The sequence below is a fragment of the Vulpes vulpes genome, chromosome 1 (genome assembly GCF_048418805.1).
Source record: "Vulpes vulpes isolate BD-2025 chromosome 1, VulVul3, whole genome shotgun sequence".
Classification (NCBI taxonomy): Eukaryota; Metazoa; Chordata; class Mammalia; order Carnivora; family Canidae; genus Vulpes; species Vulpes vulpes.
In genome coordinates this window covers 4,242,888-4,261,051 of record NC_132780.1, presented here as the reverse complement: position 1 = coordinate 4,261,051, position 18,164 = coordinate 4,242,888, and the positions used below count along the sequence as shown (strand labels likewise).

Sequence of the window (18,164 nt, the reverse complement as noted above, 5' to 3'; positions counted from 1 at the left end):
GGACAGCTCCGAGATAAAGCCGTGCTTAGAGAGGGGAACGGCCATGGCCCACCCGCTGAGACCCCCATGCTGTGCCCCATTGACCCCAGGGGCAGCCCCCCTCGGCAGCTTGCCCACAGAGCTCGGGCAGTCCTCCCAGGGCCCCCCACAAAGTGACCAAGAGGGGACCCCCGTGGGCCTCCACAGGGACGGGGTTGATCTCCTTTTCATATAAATGCGCTGATACGGAGACCACAGGACCCAGGGGACTGCGTCCTGGCCTCAGGAGCCTGAGTGGGAGGGGGTGTCGCCGGCCCTGAACGGGGGGGGGGGGGGGGGGGGGGGGGGCCTCCAGGTCCTCGGCTCCCCTCTCACCCAGGCCGCTCCCAGCCCGGGCCACCCTGCGGCGGGACCTGCAGGCGCCTGGCCCAGGCCGTCCTGGGGAGGGAGAAAGAGCCGCCAGAGCCCGGGGAAGGTGTAGACCAACACGAGGTGTAGACACCGCTACTCTGGAAACCATGTGCTTTATTTGGAACCTCATTCCAAGGGAACCTCCCCACCCCCCGGGGTCATAGAAAAGCTGCAAACCATGTGGTTTGGTTCAAGGCAATGGCTAAGGGACTGCAGGAGGTCCCTGACTGCTGGGGCCCTCGGCTTCCGGGCCTCAGAATCCCCTGGTCGTCCTGACTCTTAGTCGAGCCGGGTCTACGTGGCCCGGACTTCTGCGGTCCTGCTCGACCCGTGGCGTCCTCCTCGGCTGAAGAGTGAGGAAGTGGGGATGGGGCAAAGGCCAGGGGCCCCCTTCAGGGCCGGGCCTCCCCTCCCCGCCGAGGGCCCACGTGCCCGGATCCATCTCGGTGCTCGGGAGGGACCAGGGACCGACGGAGGGACGGACGGAGGGACAGCCCTGCGGCCGGCGGGCCCCGCGCCTCAGTACAGGTCCGCGAAGGGCTTGGAGTAGTTGAACATCAGGTAGTCCATGTAGTAGAAGTCGTAGGTGCGCTGGCGCTGCAGGGCCGAGAGCTGCGTGAAGTACCGGCGCGCGATCTGCGCCGTGGTCCGGGCCTCCTGCGAGTGCCGGTCCTTGAACCGGGGGAAGGTCAGGTTCCGTGGCGCCCGGATGAGGCTCAGGAAGAAGTTGGCGTCGTCCTCCATGCTCTCAAACTTGCCCACGAAGTCGTAGTCGATGAGGCAGGGGCTGCAGAGGCGGCTGACGTGGTCCCAGTGGATGTCCATGCCCACGGGCCGGTGCACGTCCAGCAGGTACTGGACGAACTCCGGGAAGCGCACGCCCGAGCCCGTCCGCAGGGCCTCCCGGGAGGCGTTGGCCCGGTAGCGGGCCAGGATGGCCTTGCCGAACACCGGGTGGTAGTAGCTGTTGGGATGCTCGAACTTGTCGCGGAAGGCGGACACCAGCCGCTCGAAGGGCTCGCGCACGAAGAGCATCTTGGTGTAGGTGCTGAGGCGGTGCAGGATGCCCTGGCGGTCGAAGGTGTCCAGCCGCTTGAGGGCGCTGCCGTAGTGCACGGTGTTGTGCTGGATGTCGGCGGTGGAGGAGGCCAGGCCCGCCAGCACCATGAGCACCCGCTTCCAGTTGGAGCAGCCCGCCTTGGGCACCTCGCAGTACAGCACGCGGTGGCGGTCCTCCACGAAGATGCGGGACACGTGGCGGGGCGTGACCGCCCTGCGGCTGCTGCTGGCCCGGTACTTGGCGCACGCCTCCCGCATCACCCGCTTGCGCTCCTGCTGGCTCTGCTGCAGGCTGAGCCCGGGGCCGCCCGGCGCCCAGGGTGCCGACTGCGCAAGGGCGCCGGAGGAGGAGCCGTTGGCCGGGACGGCGGCGGCTGCAGCTGGCATTTTCTTGATCAGCAGCCGCCGGCGGCGCTGCCGGGGCCGGAGCCGGGCCCCCGTGTTTAGGGGGGCTTGAGGCCGGCCAGGCCCCAGCAGGCTGAAGCCCCTCGGGGCCTGGCTGGACAAGTCTCGGGGGACCTTCTCTGTAGGCACCTTCGGGTCACCAGCCTGGGAGCTGGCAGGCGGGAGGTCCTGGGGCAGGAAGAGAAGCGGTTATCAGGGTGCACGGGGCACTGGGGGTCACACGGGTCAGGCCCTCGCTATGGCCGGGGTCCCGGTCCCCTCCGTGGCCTGTGGCCTGTGAAGGGAGACACCAGCCGACCTGGAGGACGTGACCCCTCTGGTCGGAGTCCCCGAAAGGCCCCACCCCTAGCTGGCCACAGTCTCCCGGCCAGAGGTGCAAGTGTCTTTCCAGCCACGAGATGGCGCAGGCCCCCCAGGAAGCCCTGCCTGGCTTGGGGTGCGGGCAGGGATGGGGGGGGCTGGCGGCCTAAGGAGGCTGGCGCGGATTTACTGCCTCTATTAGCACAAGTCCAAAGCCACCAGCTAACAGGAAGGGGAAATTCATGGGTCCAAAGCCCTGGGCTTTGTTCCCAAGGCTCCTGGGAAGGACCGCGCGCATTTTTCTTCCCATGAATAGATTCAACACGAGCTCCGGATTTTCTTCCCTGCCCTCCCCATCCGTCCCCAGGCTGCTGGTGCTGAGATTTATCGGACTCGCGGAACTCACGTTGTAGGGCTGCTGTGGCCGGATGCTGAACTTTATTCCTGAAAAGCAGAGAGGACAGTATTAGCAGCGAAGGGCCACGTGGCTCCCAAAGACCTGCTCACGTGCTCTTGGCAGTTGGGCACCACCCCCCACCCCCCCAGGGCTGGAGGCCACTTGGGGTGGAAAAGGCAGGTCCGGGTGGAAAAGGCTCAGTGTGAGAGCCCCTCCACGCTCCTACCCATAACGGAAAATGGGGATGCAGCAAGATGTGGGCCCACTGGCTCCCAGTCGGTGATGACTTCGCAGGGTCTCACCTCCCGACGTGACCTGGAAGGTCTCCAGAGGTGCCCACCTGCTCAGTGGAACAGCCGGGAACCACAGAGCGCCACCTCGTCACCCCCGCACCTCACTGTCATTAAGGCATGGGGAAAGGACCCTCAGAAAGTCCTATCCTTCCTCTCTCTATGCCCCCTTGGCCCTTGCTCTATCGATGCGGGCTTTCTGTACTTGCAATACAACACACTCACACCCACCCCCTTGCACACACAGGCAGGGGAGTGGAACACACTCCTTCCCTCGGACTGGGCAGTCCCCTAACCTAGGCATCTGCTTTGGGATTTTGGCCGACTCGGCTGGCGCTGGGACTCGGGCATGAGCTGGCCACATCCTGCTCTCCTGCAAAGGGCTGAGCAGAGCCCAGGCACAGAGTGATTGTGCAGCAAGCACCTGTCACTGGAGGGTCATGGAGACAGATCAGTGCATTGCTGACCACACTCCACAATGTCCCCCCTTCCCACCGAGGGGGCCTGTTAGCTAGGCTGGGACCGAAGTCACCAGGACAATAAGCTCTGGGGAAGTGAGCCTTTGGCCAGAGGGGAGGGTTCTGCTTCATCCTCCGGTTTGTTTTGCGGGAGGCCCTAGGAAAGCACAAGGATTTCCTTTGGGGAACCTATTTAGGAGTCTTGGCCTCCTTCCCCCATCCCTGCCTGGCCATTGAGGCACCATGGGCCCTTCCAGCTTTGCACCAAGTCAGTGGCTGTTTGTACTCTGAGACTTTGTCAAAAGCCACAGTCACAATCTAGAACCAGCCAACCTTTACAGAAAAGGAGGCTTGAACTTCTGGTTAGCACGATGGGGCACACCTGACCGAGTTCTGGCTGCTTCTGGGCTGTGTGAGAGAGATGTTCTGGGGGCCCAGCTCATCCCCTGCTGTCTCTGTGTCCTTGGCACAGGTCCAGTGGCTGGAACCCAGCTGGTGAGAGGACATCCAGTCCCTGACACAGGGACTCTGCCAATTTCTCCATGAGGCCCAGTTTTATAGGCTCAGCCGTTGCTAAGACCCTGGCCTCATACGGGTCAGTCTGAGGTTGGGCCTATACATCCCCTTCATCTACCAGCTAGTGAGGAGGTGGGGACGCGAGGTCCCCCTGGGAGGGAAAGCCTGCATTCCCTGAGCCTACTGGGAACTTCTTCGAGTTCCAAAGGTGAAACAAAGGTGGAACTTGGGCAGGTTGCATCTTTCTTCTGTTGCAATACTTGGATCCCTCTGGGCTGGGAACAGGGGTGTGCCCTTCCCTGGGCAGAGGACAGAGTGTCCGTATCTTCCTGGGCGTTCCAAAGCTTACGGTAATTTGTGTGTACATGTGCAGGAGCTCTGAAACAGGGCTTCCAGACTCTTCCATGAAGGCTGAGGGGAAGCTCCGTGTAGGACTGGCTGCACTCCTCGGGGTATGGGGTGCAAGCAGTGGGTACCTGACCCTGAGACAGGAGGCCTTTAGAACTGAGTCCCTCACCGGAGTCACTCAGCTCAGAGCCTCCTTCCCTCGTGCCGGCCACCCCCTTGCTTGGCCTCATCCCAGCATGAGCTTCTTGAGCCGATTTCTTTCTGGCACGGGCGGGTTTCCTCCTGCAGCCAGTGATCACAGATCCCTTCAGCAGAAGGGACCCGCGGCACACTCAGCTTTCCTCCACGCTGCTGGGTTTCCTTAATTATTTTCTTCTGGTGATGGCAGCTGGCTCTGCTAAATCACCTCTCCTCCTCAGAGTCTCAGATACAGGAATTTACTCCGCTTGTCAATCCTGTCAACTTGTCAAGGTACGGTGGCGCTTATTTATATTCCTTTTCGGGAGCAAATGAGTCATGCCAGATTTGGCCAGGAGTGGGACTCGGGAGCCGCTCACAAAAGGCACCCTGCCAGCCGGTGGAGCTGGATGAGGATGTGCTTATGGAGATGTCAGGGCCTCCCGCTGTGGCCTCCCCCTGGCACTGTCCTCGCAGCCTGGAGAGCCTGGTGGGCTGTGGGGCCTGTCCCGGGCTTTCCGGGTTGGCCCACTTGAAGGCTGGAGGGAACATCCTTGCTGGACAGACCATGGGGCTGGGGGTGTCCCTGACCTCTTGGCCACTTTTATCCAACAAATTTAGCCAACATGGTCACTGTTGCCCCCTTGGAAAAGAAAATTGTCTTGTGGGAAACCCAACAACAGATCTTAGCTAGACCCTGAATTTGCCACAAGCTGTATCTTACCGACTTTTAAACTTACTGTAGCTCATCTCGCAAAAGCTGACCCTATCCCATGTGCCATTTTGGAATAAGGATGGAAACTTAAGGGAGGAAACGTAACAGGCTCTTCCCCTTTCCGGGGCCCCCCCCCCCCCCCCGTCCCTACTTAGTCTGCAGAGGAAGCTACTCTTCCCTGCACGGCTTGGATAAAAGTCAAAGCAAAGACCACCCCTGGCTCGGAGCCCACGAAGGCCAGCAGCCTTGGGCGCCTTGAGGGTGGGGGCTGCGTTCAGCACTCTGGACAGCTCCGGGGGGCGACCCGGGAAGGGCAGCTAAGGGCCCCGCCGCTGCGACACCCGTGGAGAACCCACCAGAACCGGTGCCATGGGGTGGTGGGGAGGACTCGGCTTCAATATAACCACCAGCAGCCCCTTCCCAGCCCTCGAATGAATGTGCAATCCAGGCAGAAACGGTGGGCTTGCTGAGCAACCTAAGCCACCCACCACCCCTAGCCTCCTGTCCCATCCAACGTCACCACACACCTCCGCTGTCTCCCTCACAGGCCGCCCCGCCCCCCCCCAACCCCGCGACAGGGGAATCCCAAGGCCGGTCATGTACATGCTCCATGTCAGCGTCTGAGCTACTTGTCTTCTCCTTTCCACATAATGTTAACAATCTGTGAGGGAGCTCCATCCCCTGCACGGTGGAAAAAAACAAAAAACAAAAAACAAACAAAAAAACCAACCACTTTCTCTTTCTGGACAGATGACATTTGCAGAGCGGTGGAAACACATGCTGTATGATAAGAGTGAGCATTGGTGAGAATAAACAAGGCATGAGTTATTGGGACTGCCAAGTGGGCTCCACACTGTGAACTCTTCATTGGCTCGGGGTTTTCTTCAGCGTGTTTGACTGAAGAGCTTACTGGGTTACCTGCCAAGGGCGGCAAAGGCTGATGATGGTGTCTGTGGCCTTTCTCTCTTTCTTTCTTTCTTTCTTTCTTATGGAAAATGGATGCATAACCTTTATTTTATTTTTTTTTAAAGATTCTTAATCTATCCATTGGAGAGAGAAAGCGCACAAGCAGGGGGGAAGGGGCAGCAGAGGGAGATGCAGACTCCTTACTGAGTGGGGAGCCTGACATGGGGCTCGGTCCCAGGACCCGGGGACCACGACCCGAGCTGAAGGCAGACGTCCAGCTGACTGAGCCACCCAGGCACCCCTCTTTTCTCTATCTATCTATCTATCTATCTATCTATCTATCTATCTATCTACCTATCTATCTATCTATTTATTCGAGAGCAAGTGAGCACGAGTGTGTGTCTGTGTGAGTGGGGAGAGAGGCAGAGGGAGTGAGAGAATCCCCAAGACGACTCCACTGAGTGTGGAGCCTAACTCGGGGCTCGATCCCAGGACCCTGAGATCAGGACCTGAGCTGAAATCAAGAGTCGGATGCTCAACCGACTGAGCCACCCAGGCACCCCTGCATGGCCAGTTTCTTATAATTATTAGGCTGCGCAGCCTGGCTCTGCGGCAGAGCTGTGGAGGTGGCTTCACAGGCTGTTGGGGACGGGGCTGCTGCTTACTTCTCTCCAAAGTCACTGAAGGGAGATCTGCTGGGTTCAATTCAAAAGCTCCAATCTCTGATGCCCAGGACCCACTGGGGGTCAGGCTGTGCAGACCAGCAATACCGACATGGGTCAAAACAGGACCCCAGTTCCTAGAAAGGGCTGGAAGTGTCACATGAGCCCTTGCTCGACCATGTTTGGGGAGTGTGACTGCTAATCTGGCTTCTCAAACCCAAGCCCCAGGCCCTGATTGTGGGGAGAGGGTCCTGCCACTCTGAACACTGCAGCTTGGGGGCAGACAGGGCTGTCCCAAAGGGGCCAGCAGGGCCACAGGACACGGGCGTGAGTCCACAGTCCCTGCTCTGTGCAGTTTCAGCTTGTGGTCCTTGGGTCCTCAGACCTACACCCAACTGTGTTTCCTTGCCACCTTCTCCACGTCCTGGGTCTTCTGGTGGCTGAGCCTGTGTGGCCACAGCCATCTGTGATGGCTACTCGCGTGCCCCTCAGGCCGGGAAGCTTCCAGGGGGTTCGGCTGGCCTGAGCCAGGGAACACACTGGAAACGAGGCCCCCGCTGCATCTGGGTTTCCACCATGTGTGAGACACAGAGTCCAAGCTTTGGGCCCATCCAGATTCCCTGGCAGGTGCGTCTGGTGGATGAGCAGCATTGCCTTGCTCTGCCCTTTCACGTCCTACTCAGAAAGAAGCAGCTCCTGCACCCAAGGTGTGTGTGCCAGGGCGCAGCCCGCACGGCTGGGTGGTGTACGGGTCCTCACACGGTGGTGGTGAGCTGCAAGGTGTGAGGCAGGGATGCTGGTAGGACAAACTGCAGCCCGGTGGGTCTGCTGCTCACCAGGGTCAGGGGAGAAAGCCCTTAGGGAACAGCCAGGCCCCTCACTCCACAGGAAGCTTGGAAGGGTTCTGAAGGAGGAGCTCAATTAGTCCTCCATGACTAGAATACATATGGGGGGGCATTTATTTAAAGGAATGGGCTCATGCAGTTGTAGAGGCTGGCAAGTCCGAAGCCCGCAGGACCGGTCAGCAGGTTGGAGACGCAGGGAAGAGTCTGAGGGTGAACTCCTTCCTCCTTGGAGGACCAGTCTTTCCTCTTAAGGCCTTCAACTGATTGGATGAGGCCCACCCACATGTGGGTAATCCGCTTCACTCAGAGTCTACTGACTTAAATATTAACCCCATCTAAAAAAACACACCTTCACGGTAACATCTGGGCACTATAACTCCATCGAGTCGACACAGAATCAACCATCACAAGGGGTACACTGGTTTCTTGAGGCTTGCAGTAACAAAGTACCACAAGGCTGGTATTTTAAGCCATTAAAATAACAAACATTCATCCTCTCACAGTTCCGGAGGCTATGTCTGAAATGAAAGTGTCAGCAGGGGCATGTTCCCTCCGCAGCCTCTTCTAGCTTCTGGCAGCCCCAGATGTTCCCTGGCTGGTGGCCACTGAAGTCTAGCCTCTGTTCCCACCCGCACGCGGCTGTCTTCCCTTCCCTTGTGTGCCCGTCCCTTTTCTTCTTCTTCCAAGGACATCGTTTTGAATTAGGACCCACCCTGACGAGCTCATCCGAATCTGAAGACATCTGCAAAGACTCTATAACGTCACCTTCACTGGTCCCAGGAGTTGGGACTTCAACATAATTGAAGGGGACACACAATTCAACCCATAACATGGGGGTGTGACTTCGGAGGGCTTTAAGAGCACTGTGGGGGAGGGCCAGGAACAGCCCGGAGGAGGTAAGAAAATACTTCCCCAGCTAGACTGGGTGATCTGATCAGTGATGAAGGACTGTGTAAACTCTCCATGTTCTTGGGCAGGGACCATGTCTCCTCTGTGTGTGTCAATCTGGCAACACGCCTGGCACACAGCAGGAGCTCAATAAATGCTCTTGAAAAGGCTGACGCTGGCTGGATGGAGAGCCACCCCTGGAGGTGAGGATGGGCTTGGGATTCTCCCAGCAGGAGTGGCCCAGGGTTCCGGCTGGAGCCCGCCAGCCCCTGGAGGAGCTGCTCCCCTCAGCCCGGCAGCCTGGGAAAGGTCTGGGAGTCTGGACAGCAGCTGCCAGCACGTGGCAAGATGCAGACAGGAGCTGCCCAGGCTGAGGGGTCTGTGCACCCCCACCCAGGCAGTGTGGTCAGATCTACGATGCACCCAACTGGCTGCCTCCCACTGCCACCCGTGGGGCACCGGGGGGGTATGGGGACAGGGCCTGTGGCCTGTGGGTGGCCACACCTCTTCTGGCTCTTCTCCCACAGCTCGGACTCTGCCCTTTGGAGCGGCATCCCCCACCCATCCATCGGCCTCGATGCCTCATTGTGAGCTGCTCCCTTCCTCTGGGCAGGTTGTTAAGTTATGCAGATGAGATGCAAAACTGAAGTTTAAACACACTCAGCAATTAGCGGGCAGCCTGGACTCCAGGCACAGAATTCAGATGCAAGGAGCCTCACCGAAGGGTCTTAAATTCTCACTTGTGATCACAGGAAAATCCAACTCATTAAATTCTCTGCCTGGCCTCCGTGCTTGGCCAGGAGACCAGCCTCAGCCACAGCCATGCCCACCTCTGCTGGCCCGGGCCCAAGGCAGGAAGACGGGGCTCCCAGAGGCTCTGTGGATGGAGTGCGGGCCAGGGGCAGAGGCAGGAGGCCCAGGGCAGGGGCAGGAGGCTTGGGGCAGTGGCAGGAGGCCTGGGGCAGAGACAGGAGGCTCGGGGCAGTGGCAAGATGCCCTGGGCAGAGGCAGGAGGCCCGGGGCAGTGGCAGGAGGCCGCCGGGGGTGCTCCTGGGCAGGGCAGTGGGCGCCTCCACAGGCCCCTCTCCTCCTGCCTCAGCCTCTGTGGGTGGGCTTCTCCCAGTTGCTTCAAGACACAGTAACCCCTGACCCTTGGCTTCCCCTCCCTTCTCCTGGAGACTCAGCTCTGAGTAGCAGCTTGTACCAAGGGGTCCTATATTCTATAAGAAACGAGAGCAAGAGCATAGCTGTGTGACCTTGGACAAACCCCTTGGCTTCAGTGAACCTTTGTTCCCTCATCTGTAAAATGGGATAAAAAACACCATTTCCCTAAAGGTTCAAATGCAACATGCACGGTGCTTGGCACAGAGAGCACCTGAGGGAGGGAAGCTGCCGCTTCCCGGGGTCCCTATCTCCGGTCCCCTCGGTAGTGGTTGAGCTTCTCTGAGCCCGGCTCCTGCGCAGCAGGGACTCTGGGGCCTGCCTGCCGAGGATGGAAACGCGAATCTTCCCGACTCGGGCTGATGGGCACCTGACAGCTCCGACCACTGCTTGTTTTGTTTAGCGATTCCACTCCCTGGCCTCCGTGATTAGGATCCACGATTCAACCGGGTAGTTCCCCGTCAGCCCAGCCGTGGCTGCGAATTCCCCTGCAGCCGTCAGCGTGGGGCCTCGGAGCTGCCTGTCAGTCAGCCAGCCAGCCGGCGAGCCGGTCTGCAAGCCCAACAGCTGTCCTGCTGCTCCACAGCCACCCGTCTGCCCATCCTCGGGGGTGCGATGTCCCTGAGCGCTCCCCCCACCAGCCCGCACACCTGCCTGCCCGCAGGGAGGGGTCCCCAGCTCCTGCTCCAAAGCCCTCCTCTGTCAGAGCTGGGGGGTGATTCCTGCCACGTTCGGGGGTTTGCACAGCTCCCCCCAATGGGTGCCGTGCACTGCACTGGACCCCCCGCATGTGCGTGTCACACGGAACCGACGTGCATACCGAGGGGTGCATCATGCCATCTGCGCATGCATCCCGGGTGTGCTGCGTGGGCAGCATGCGTGTTCACGTCTGTATACAGTCGCTGAGCTTACATGGCACATGTGGGGGCCGTGCCTCTCCTCCCTTCATGTGTTCTTGTAACACAGGAGCCTGGAGGGATTAGCAGGAGCTCCTGGAAGCTGCTGCAGATGAGAAGGAACCAAGCCCATGACACTCGATGGCAAGGCCGCGGGGCCCCCTGGTGGCCGTCCCTGCCTCCCCTGCCGTGTGTTGGCGGCGAGATCAGGTGACCGAGCAGTCACGCTGGCCAGCACCGTCTGTCCACTCGCTCCACGCCGACTGAGCACCTGTATGTGCCAGGCAGTGTCTCACACACTGGTGACGGGACAGTCATGGCCCTGCCCTCCTGGGGCTTACGGTCTAGCAAGGAAAGGAGGCACTGCACAGCAATGCCACACGCAGTGGCAGCAATGGGGCGAGCAGCAGGCGGTGGGGGGCAGGGGATGTCAGCAAGCCCAGGGGGGCGCCTCCCTAAGGTAGTGACAGCTAATCGGCATTTGGGTGTAATGAGAGCTTACCTGGTAGAAATGGGCCTTACGGGTGAAGGGACATGGACACTGAAGGGACATGGAAACTGAAGGTACACGGAGCCTGAAGGGACACAGAGACTGAAGGGTGTCAAGAAATGGCAGGCCTGGGGCACCCGGGTGGCTCAGTGGTTGAGCGTCTGCCCTTGGCTCAGGCTGCAATCCTGGGGTCCTGGGATCGAGTCCTGTATCTGGCTCCCCGCAGGGAGCCTGCTTCTCCCTCTGCCTGTGTCTCTGTGTCTCTCATGAATAAACAAAATCTTTTAAAAGAATTCAAAAGGGCAGCCCCGGTGGCCCAGCGGTTTAGCGCTGCCTTCAGCCCGGGGTGTGGTCCTGGAGACCCAGGATCGAGTGCCCCGTTGGGCTCCCTGCACGGAGCCTGCTTCTCCCTTTGCCTGTGTCTCTGCCTCTCTCTCTTTCTCTCTGTGTCTGTCGTGAATAAATAAATAAATTCTTTAAAAAATAAAAAAAATAAAAGAAGAAAAAAGAAGGAAATGGTAGGACTTTGTGGCTGGCAGGGGCAGCAAGCCAGGGGCCCTCTGGTCCTGACACGGACACCTGATCTTATCTCTAAGGCCCAAGGGAAGTCTACAAAGGCTTTAAGCTGGGAGCTATCTTGAATTTAAGGACCATTCTGACATGAAGAGCTGAAGACAGAAGCAGAAAGGCTGGTGGGCCGGTGGTGTTGCCACTGTCCGGGGCGGAGACAGACGTCCAAGGCCTGGCTACCACCCCCCCCCACCCCCCGTGTGACGGTCGAGGGAGGAGGAAGACGTGAGGAAGACCTCAGGGAGCATAAGCAGGACGGTGTGCTGGTGACGGTTCCCCGGATGGCGGGGAGGACCGGGTCTGTAGCGTTTGCTGCTTCCTGCGGTGTAAACACCTCCTCGGCAGATTTCAAGCCACTGAGGTGAAATGGGGCTGGGCCCTCGGGGGCTGGCACAAGCCAGGGCCTGCAGGCCGCTGGGTCAGTACCACTTGGGGACTGCCCAGTCGCAGACGAAGGCACATTCTGGTTTCTGGAGCCGTTTCCTGGGAGGGGGAGCGGATCCTCATTGGGTTTGAGATGCCCGAGGGCCTCCCGAGTGTAGAGGTCCAGAGGGCAGGGGCGATGCGCTGGGGCAGATGAGTGTGTGCAGGAGCACAGGCCTGTGGCTGCCCAGGGCCCGCGGAGGGCGGGGAGCCGGCACTTCTCAGAGGACAGGGAGCAGGCCGGGGGCAGCCCCTCACCCGGGGCCCCAGCAGCAGGCCCGGCCCGAGGCCAGAGCCCCCGGGAGCCCCAGCTCAGCGTCTGGGCTGCTGGGTCAAGCGGGACTCCTCCTATTTGGCTGTTGGGAGCCTAATTTGGCTTAAGTATTGATGAATTCCTACCAGGGGTTTCCAAGAAACAAAAAGGAGCGCGTCACACTGGAGCCTGAAACAGGGCTGCCTGTTTGCGGGGAAAGTGCCAGCAACATCAACTGGCCCGGCCCCGTGACAGGTGCTCCTTGGCTGGAACCCGGTGAGGCCACTGGAGGCCGCCGGCGGGGCAGCCTCATTACTGTGGTGGCCCAGGCACAAGATAATGATCGGTCCAGCTCTAGCTGGCTCCAGGATGTGTCGCTCCGGCTGTGGCGTCAATTACTGAGCTGGCCTGTGGCTGTCAGACCCGTCACAGCTGCTGCTTTAGATACCCCGAGAGGCACAGAAGTGAATCTATTCCAGCTGATGCTTCCCTGGAGCACCCCCCTCCCCAGCAGCCCTGAACCTGAGGCAAGAGCCGCTTGGTCCTCAGGGAGGCACTCCGGGCCCCCCGCTGCGCCCCCCCGGGGGAGAGGGGGTCAGGCTCCCAGAGGTGGGGCCGCAAGGGGGCTGAGGAGCCTGACCCCCTCCCCTGGGGGAGGTGGGGCTGCAAGGGGGCTGCCCAGGGGCTCCGGGATGGATGCTCCAGTTGGTTCTCGGAAGATGCCCCCGAGGCCGTGTACACGCAGTCAAAACTATCTGCAGATTATACCCAGAGGGGCCCCGAGATGGCCAGCGAGCCCTCGTCCCCGGCCGGACCCCAGCAATGTGCACGGGCAGCTGCAGCTCCGGGCTCTCCTCCAGGCCACAGAGATCTCGGAATGGCGACTGCATTTCAGGGGTCATCCCGCGTGTCCCCGAGCAGCACAGAACCTCTGGTGATCAGTCTGCAAGAGGAAGCCTGGAGCTGTTCGGAGCGCTCGGGGGTTGGGGGGCCCGGGCAGTCAATCCAGGTGATCCCTGCCACGGCTGGGTAGCTGCAGTCCACGTGGGAGACAGGAGGGGACACCCAGGGCAAGGCCTGAACGTCAAGTCAGGTCCAGCCAAGGACTGGGCCACCAGCAGCCCAGGAAGCCTCTGGCCGGCTTTTCTCAGGGGCGAGGCCTGGACTCCGGCGTTAATCTCGGCCTTGGTGGGTGCCGACTGTGGGGACCCACCGTCCCTGGATATCTAGCCAACACCCACCTCCTCTCCCTTCTGGCTGGCCAGCCCTTGGCTCTGCGCAGCCCGGCGCCCTGGGGGCCACACTGGGCTGGCTGTGGGCTGACCCCAGCAACCCCGGGCCATCCTGGGGAGCACACATCCTATCCTCTCACGGCCCCACCACAGCGTGCTGGGCTGGGCTGCACACCGGGCATCACATGCTCCCGCAAAGACCCACAGATCCCTTGCACCTCCTCTCCCCCTGGCTCACAGAAGGTAACTGGTTCAGGGGCACTGACTGTGTGGCTGGGATACGAGGGGACGGACGGCAGAGAGGCCCTGCAGGTTGTATCTTCAAGGGTCCTTCTGGAGGCAAGTGGGGAACGGAGAGAAAGGCAAAGCCTAAAGAAGGGGCAAAATCAGGTGGGGTTCTTGCATCCTAGTGCAGGTGAGGGATGGGAGTGCCTGAGCTCAGGTAGTGCAGGGAGATGAGAAAGAGGGGGAGCGCTGAAGGGCTTGGGGAGTCGGGGTGTGAGGGGAAGGGCACAAAAACACCTGCCCCCCACCTGCTGTCAGAGGGAGTCCAGGGGGGACAGATAAGTAGAGTAGTTAGGCCACATGGACCCCGCGACACGAGGGGCTCCCAGCAAGGAGCTCCCAGCTGGAAATCAGTGCGGAGTGTGGGTAAAAACTGTCCGGACACAAACCAGGCATCCCGGCCCCCCGACTTCCAACATCCTTGAAACGCGCAGCCAACATAACGCCGCATAACAACACCCTCGTTAGCTCTGAGCGCAGGAATATTAAGTAGAACCAAACCCTGGAAATGTCATCCCGGATTTTCACAATTGTCATGTGCGCTGAGAATTTGCCAAAGTCTTTAAGGCAATCCCTCAGCTGAGACCCTCAGTCCCCTCCCCTCTCGGGCATTTTGGGGATGCCTCCCTAACTAGGAGAGGCACCATCTGCCGGGACCTGGGGAGCCCTGTCCTGAGCTCCCTGGACCTTCCCTTCAAGCTCAGCAGGTGTCTCCTGGAAATCGGACGCTCCGGTCTTGCACATAGAATACGGTCCCGTGTAACGGCTGCTCCACGGTGGCGGGGGTCTCTGTGCAAGGAGAGCTGAAGACGGTTCCGAGCTGCTCCCCTGCCTCCTTTGAAGTGCCACCAGCGGCAGCTCTCAGGGCGACACAAGCCATCCCAGGCTCGGAGACGGCCCCGCCCGCTGCGGGCTCTTCCTGCAAATGAAGGCTCCCGTCCGTCCGGATTGCCCGGATTGCCCGGCGTGCGTTTGGGGCATGTCTTTGCAGTCGCGCGGAGCCTATTTCAAGGGACAAAAGCAGCGGGGCTTGTGCCTTTGGCTTGCCGCGCCTGTGTGTGGCTGCAGATGAGGGGCTGCCCGTGGACGTGTATGTGCGGGGCCGACCTCTCTAGAATGAATGATTCGCTAGCTGGGTGAGGGCTGCTCAGCCCACCGAGGCATCTTCTGCAGAATTAAACGTCATTCCTTCTAATGACTTGATTTATGTCTGGAGGTTTACAGCTGCAAACAAAATATCGTGATGATGGCAATAAATCACACCGGGGAAGCTTACCACGGCAACGAGCATGTTTTGTGTTTGTTAGGGAGGAGGTCACAGAGTGAGGGGTGCTGTGTAATGGCACAGGTGGGGCGGGGGGCATGGGACGCATGGGGGGGTGTGGACGGGGCAGCAGGCTTTGAACGCCTGAGGCTTTTGTGAGACTCCATGGTTGGAGACGATGGGGATTTTGGAAGAGCTAGAAATGTACCGAAAGGGCACTCTCCTGGGTGCTGGGGGCAGCGCACGGGTGGGGGGAACCCCTGGGAGCGTCATTTCCAGCCTTCGGCCACTGTCTGCCCTGCCGCACCCCTAACTGGGAGCAAGCGGTCAGGGCAAGGCATCCTCTCGAGGGTTACGCCTTTCCTCTGCGCTCAGGACAGCTTCTGGAACATGCCGAGGCCACCCTTCTCCAGTCTGCAGCCCCGTCTTGGGTGGGGAGAGGCCTGCCGGGCCGGGCGAGGGCAGTTCTGCAGGGCTGAGCTCCTCGGGAGAACGAGGGCCAACCTGGCCGCAGGCAGGTGTCCCCCCCCCCCCCCCCCCCCCGCTGCCTTCTCTCACTCCGACCCTCGCAGGGGGTGATCTCGCCTGCGCAGAGGGCTCCCGGGACGCTGGGGTCGATCTCAAGGTTCAGGAAGAAACTGGCAGCCCTGCTTCCCCGGCGCCCGCCCTCGGCTCACACGCTGTCACTCGGGCCCCCAACATCTGGCCTCAGCTGGCCCCAGGAGAAGGACAGAGGCTGGAGATGGCGTGGGAAGACCCTCGGGGGACCGCCACAGGGCAGCGGCACCGTCCCCCCAAACCAGCTCCAGCTCCCATCCGGCCAGAGGTCCGTGAGAGCAGGAGCCTCCTCCTTGGTGAAATGCCCCGGGACACGGGATGGGAGGAGGTGGGACGGGTCAAGTTTCAGGGAAGGCCTATTCATCCCCAGGGGGACACGGCTGCTCTCCGAGCCCACGTGCTGTCCCTGTCAGGCACGGATGTGTTCACACAAGAGCCCACGGCCTAAAATGCCACATCAGAGACATTCCTGCCTCTAAGGAGTCAGGATACAGGGGGACTCAGGGATGCTGGGCACAGAGCGTGTGGCCCCAGCCCTTGCTCAGGGCACGGCTAACTGGGGGGGTGTGGGTGGGGGAATCAGGGTGGAGGGAGGCTCGTGTGTCGTGCAAGAGGTGTCTTCCATGTTAGATGTGATGGAGCACAGGGATGGTGATGGGGAGATGGCCCCCAGGGGACACATTGGCCACAGCTAGGCTGGTGGGTGGATGGTGGACGGGTGGATGGATGGTGAGTGGGTGACAGGTGGATGGTGGGTGACAGGTGGTGAGTGGGTGACAGGTAGATGGCAGGTGACGGATGGTGGACGGGTGGATGGATGGTGAGTGGGTGACAGGTGGATGGCAGGTGACAGGTGGATGGTGGGTGGGTGGATGGATGGTGAGTGGGTGACAGGTGGATGGCAGGTGACAGGTGGATGGCAGGTGACAGGTGGATGGTAGGCGGGTGGATGGATGGTGAGTGGGTGACAGGTGGATGGCAGGTGACAGGTGGATGGTGGGTGGGTGGATGGATGGTGAGTGGGTGACAGGTGGATGGCGGGTGACAGGTGGATGGTGGGCTGTGGACTGGTGGATAGATGGTGAGTGAGTGACAGGTGGATGGTGGGGGGGATCCCTGGGTGGCGCAGCGGTTTGGCGCCTGCCTTTGGCCCAGGGCGCGATCCTGGAGACCCGGGATCGAATCCCACATTGGGCTCCCGGTGCATGGAGCCTGCTTCTCCCTCTGCCTGTGTCTCTGCCTCTCTCTCTCTCTCTCTGTGACTATCATAAATAAAAATTAAAAAAAAAAATTAAAAAAAAAGAAAAAAAAAAAGGTGGATGGTGGGCAGATGGTTCGAGGTCCAGAGGAAAGAATTTGAAATGGAGGCCAGGCAAGTGCAAGGGCTGGACAGGTGGGTAGCTGGACAGGAGACGGGGTGGGGAAGCCACACCCCACAGACAGGCCCTAGTCCAGCCCCACTGGCTAAACGTGCAACCTCTAGTTGTGCCTTCCTTCTGGGCAAGAGGGACCAGAAGCCCAAGCCTTCCTGACCATCTTTGGCTTTCCTGGAGGTGGCACAGGTGACAGCTCCCAACCGAAGGTAATCCAGGGTCCCCAGTGGTCCCCCTGGAGCCCCGAGAGTACTCTGGCCGCTGCAGAAAACTTCCCTTTCCCTCGAACCCTGGAAGCAATCTCCAACGCCAGAAGACAAAGAAAGCTCCGTCCATCTTTGATTAAAACAAAGGAAAAAAAAAAAAAAGAATGGTTTGTTTTCTAAAGTCTGGCAAATTTTGATAATGAAACCTTTAGAATGTATAATACCGAAACCTTTCTAATTCCAGGCAGATAAGGGATAATGGTAACGTATTTCAACTTCAGAAGCAAAGAAATAACCTTTTATCACCTAATTTAACGATGTTACTGGGAAAATATGTTAGGAGAATGTAAAATGCTATTTAAATGATAAAATATGCTGCCTTGGATGGCAGGGATTTTAATTGCCACAATCAGAATCCAAACACACTCGACGCCAGGCCTGACAGACACGGCTAACGACGGGGTCCGTGACGAGGCGCCGCACGGGGGGTCAGCATCGACGAGGCCGCCTCCCCCGGGAACGGCCCGAACCCGACAGCTGTCGCGGCTGTGCGGGGCTCGTCAACATCCTTGCCTTGTGAAGTATGAATCGGCTCGGATATTAATATTAATCGGCCAACACATTAATATTAACCAGTTAATATATGTACTTCCCATGACAACAAGGGATAAAGGAATCTTATTATGTGCTGGATCACGGAACAGGGACCATCCCAGTGCACTTCCTCGGGACGCGCGGCCTAAAGGCGCCTGTGCCTCTTAGGGTGTCTGTCGTCTCGGCGGAGATCGGACCTGGGGTGCACGCGGGGGGGCAAAGTCACAGGCAGGGACAGCGAATTCCTGTCCAAGAGGCAGGGAGAGGGTTGTCCCGCAGTCGGTGAGAAGCTTGGTGGGACGGTGGTGGGTGCAGCCCTTGTGCATGGGATGTGGGCTGCAGAACCTTCCTGCGGAACCAGGAACCGGCCCCCGACTGCTCACAGCAGGACAACTCTGCCCCAACCCCAACCCCAACCCCAACCCACCTGGCCCTGGGGGAAGGGTAAGCGTTGCTTCTGTAACTGCTCACCTGGGACCCGGTGGGTGCCAGACAAAGACATG

At 59.8% G+C, this 18,164-nt stretch overlaps 1 protein-coding gene across 5 annotated transcripts in view; it reads right to left on the bottom strand.

Moving 5' to 3' along the window:
* Positions 1–484: 484 nt before the first annotated feature.
* The window catches only part of CHST8 (carbohydrate sulfotransferase 8), a 129,758-nt gene continuing 112,078 nt past the window's right edge, over positions 485–18,164 (bottom strand). For all 5 annotated transcript variants that reach the window (XM_072750213.1, XM_072750236.1, XM_072750217.1 and 2 more), the window contains 2 exons: positions 2,561–2,598; positions 485–2,022 (listed from right to left, as the gene is read on the bottom strand). In XM_072750213.1, the coding sequence (XP_072606314.1) occupies positions 910–2,022; positions 2,561–2,598 (1,151 nt within the window). In that variant the 3' untranslated portion in view covers positions 485–909. The remainder of the gene's footprint in view (positions 2,023–2,560; positions 2,599–18,164) is intronic.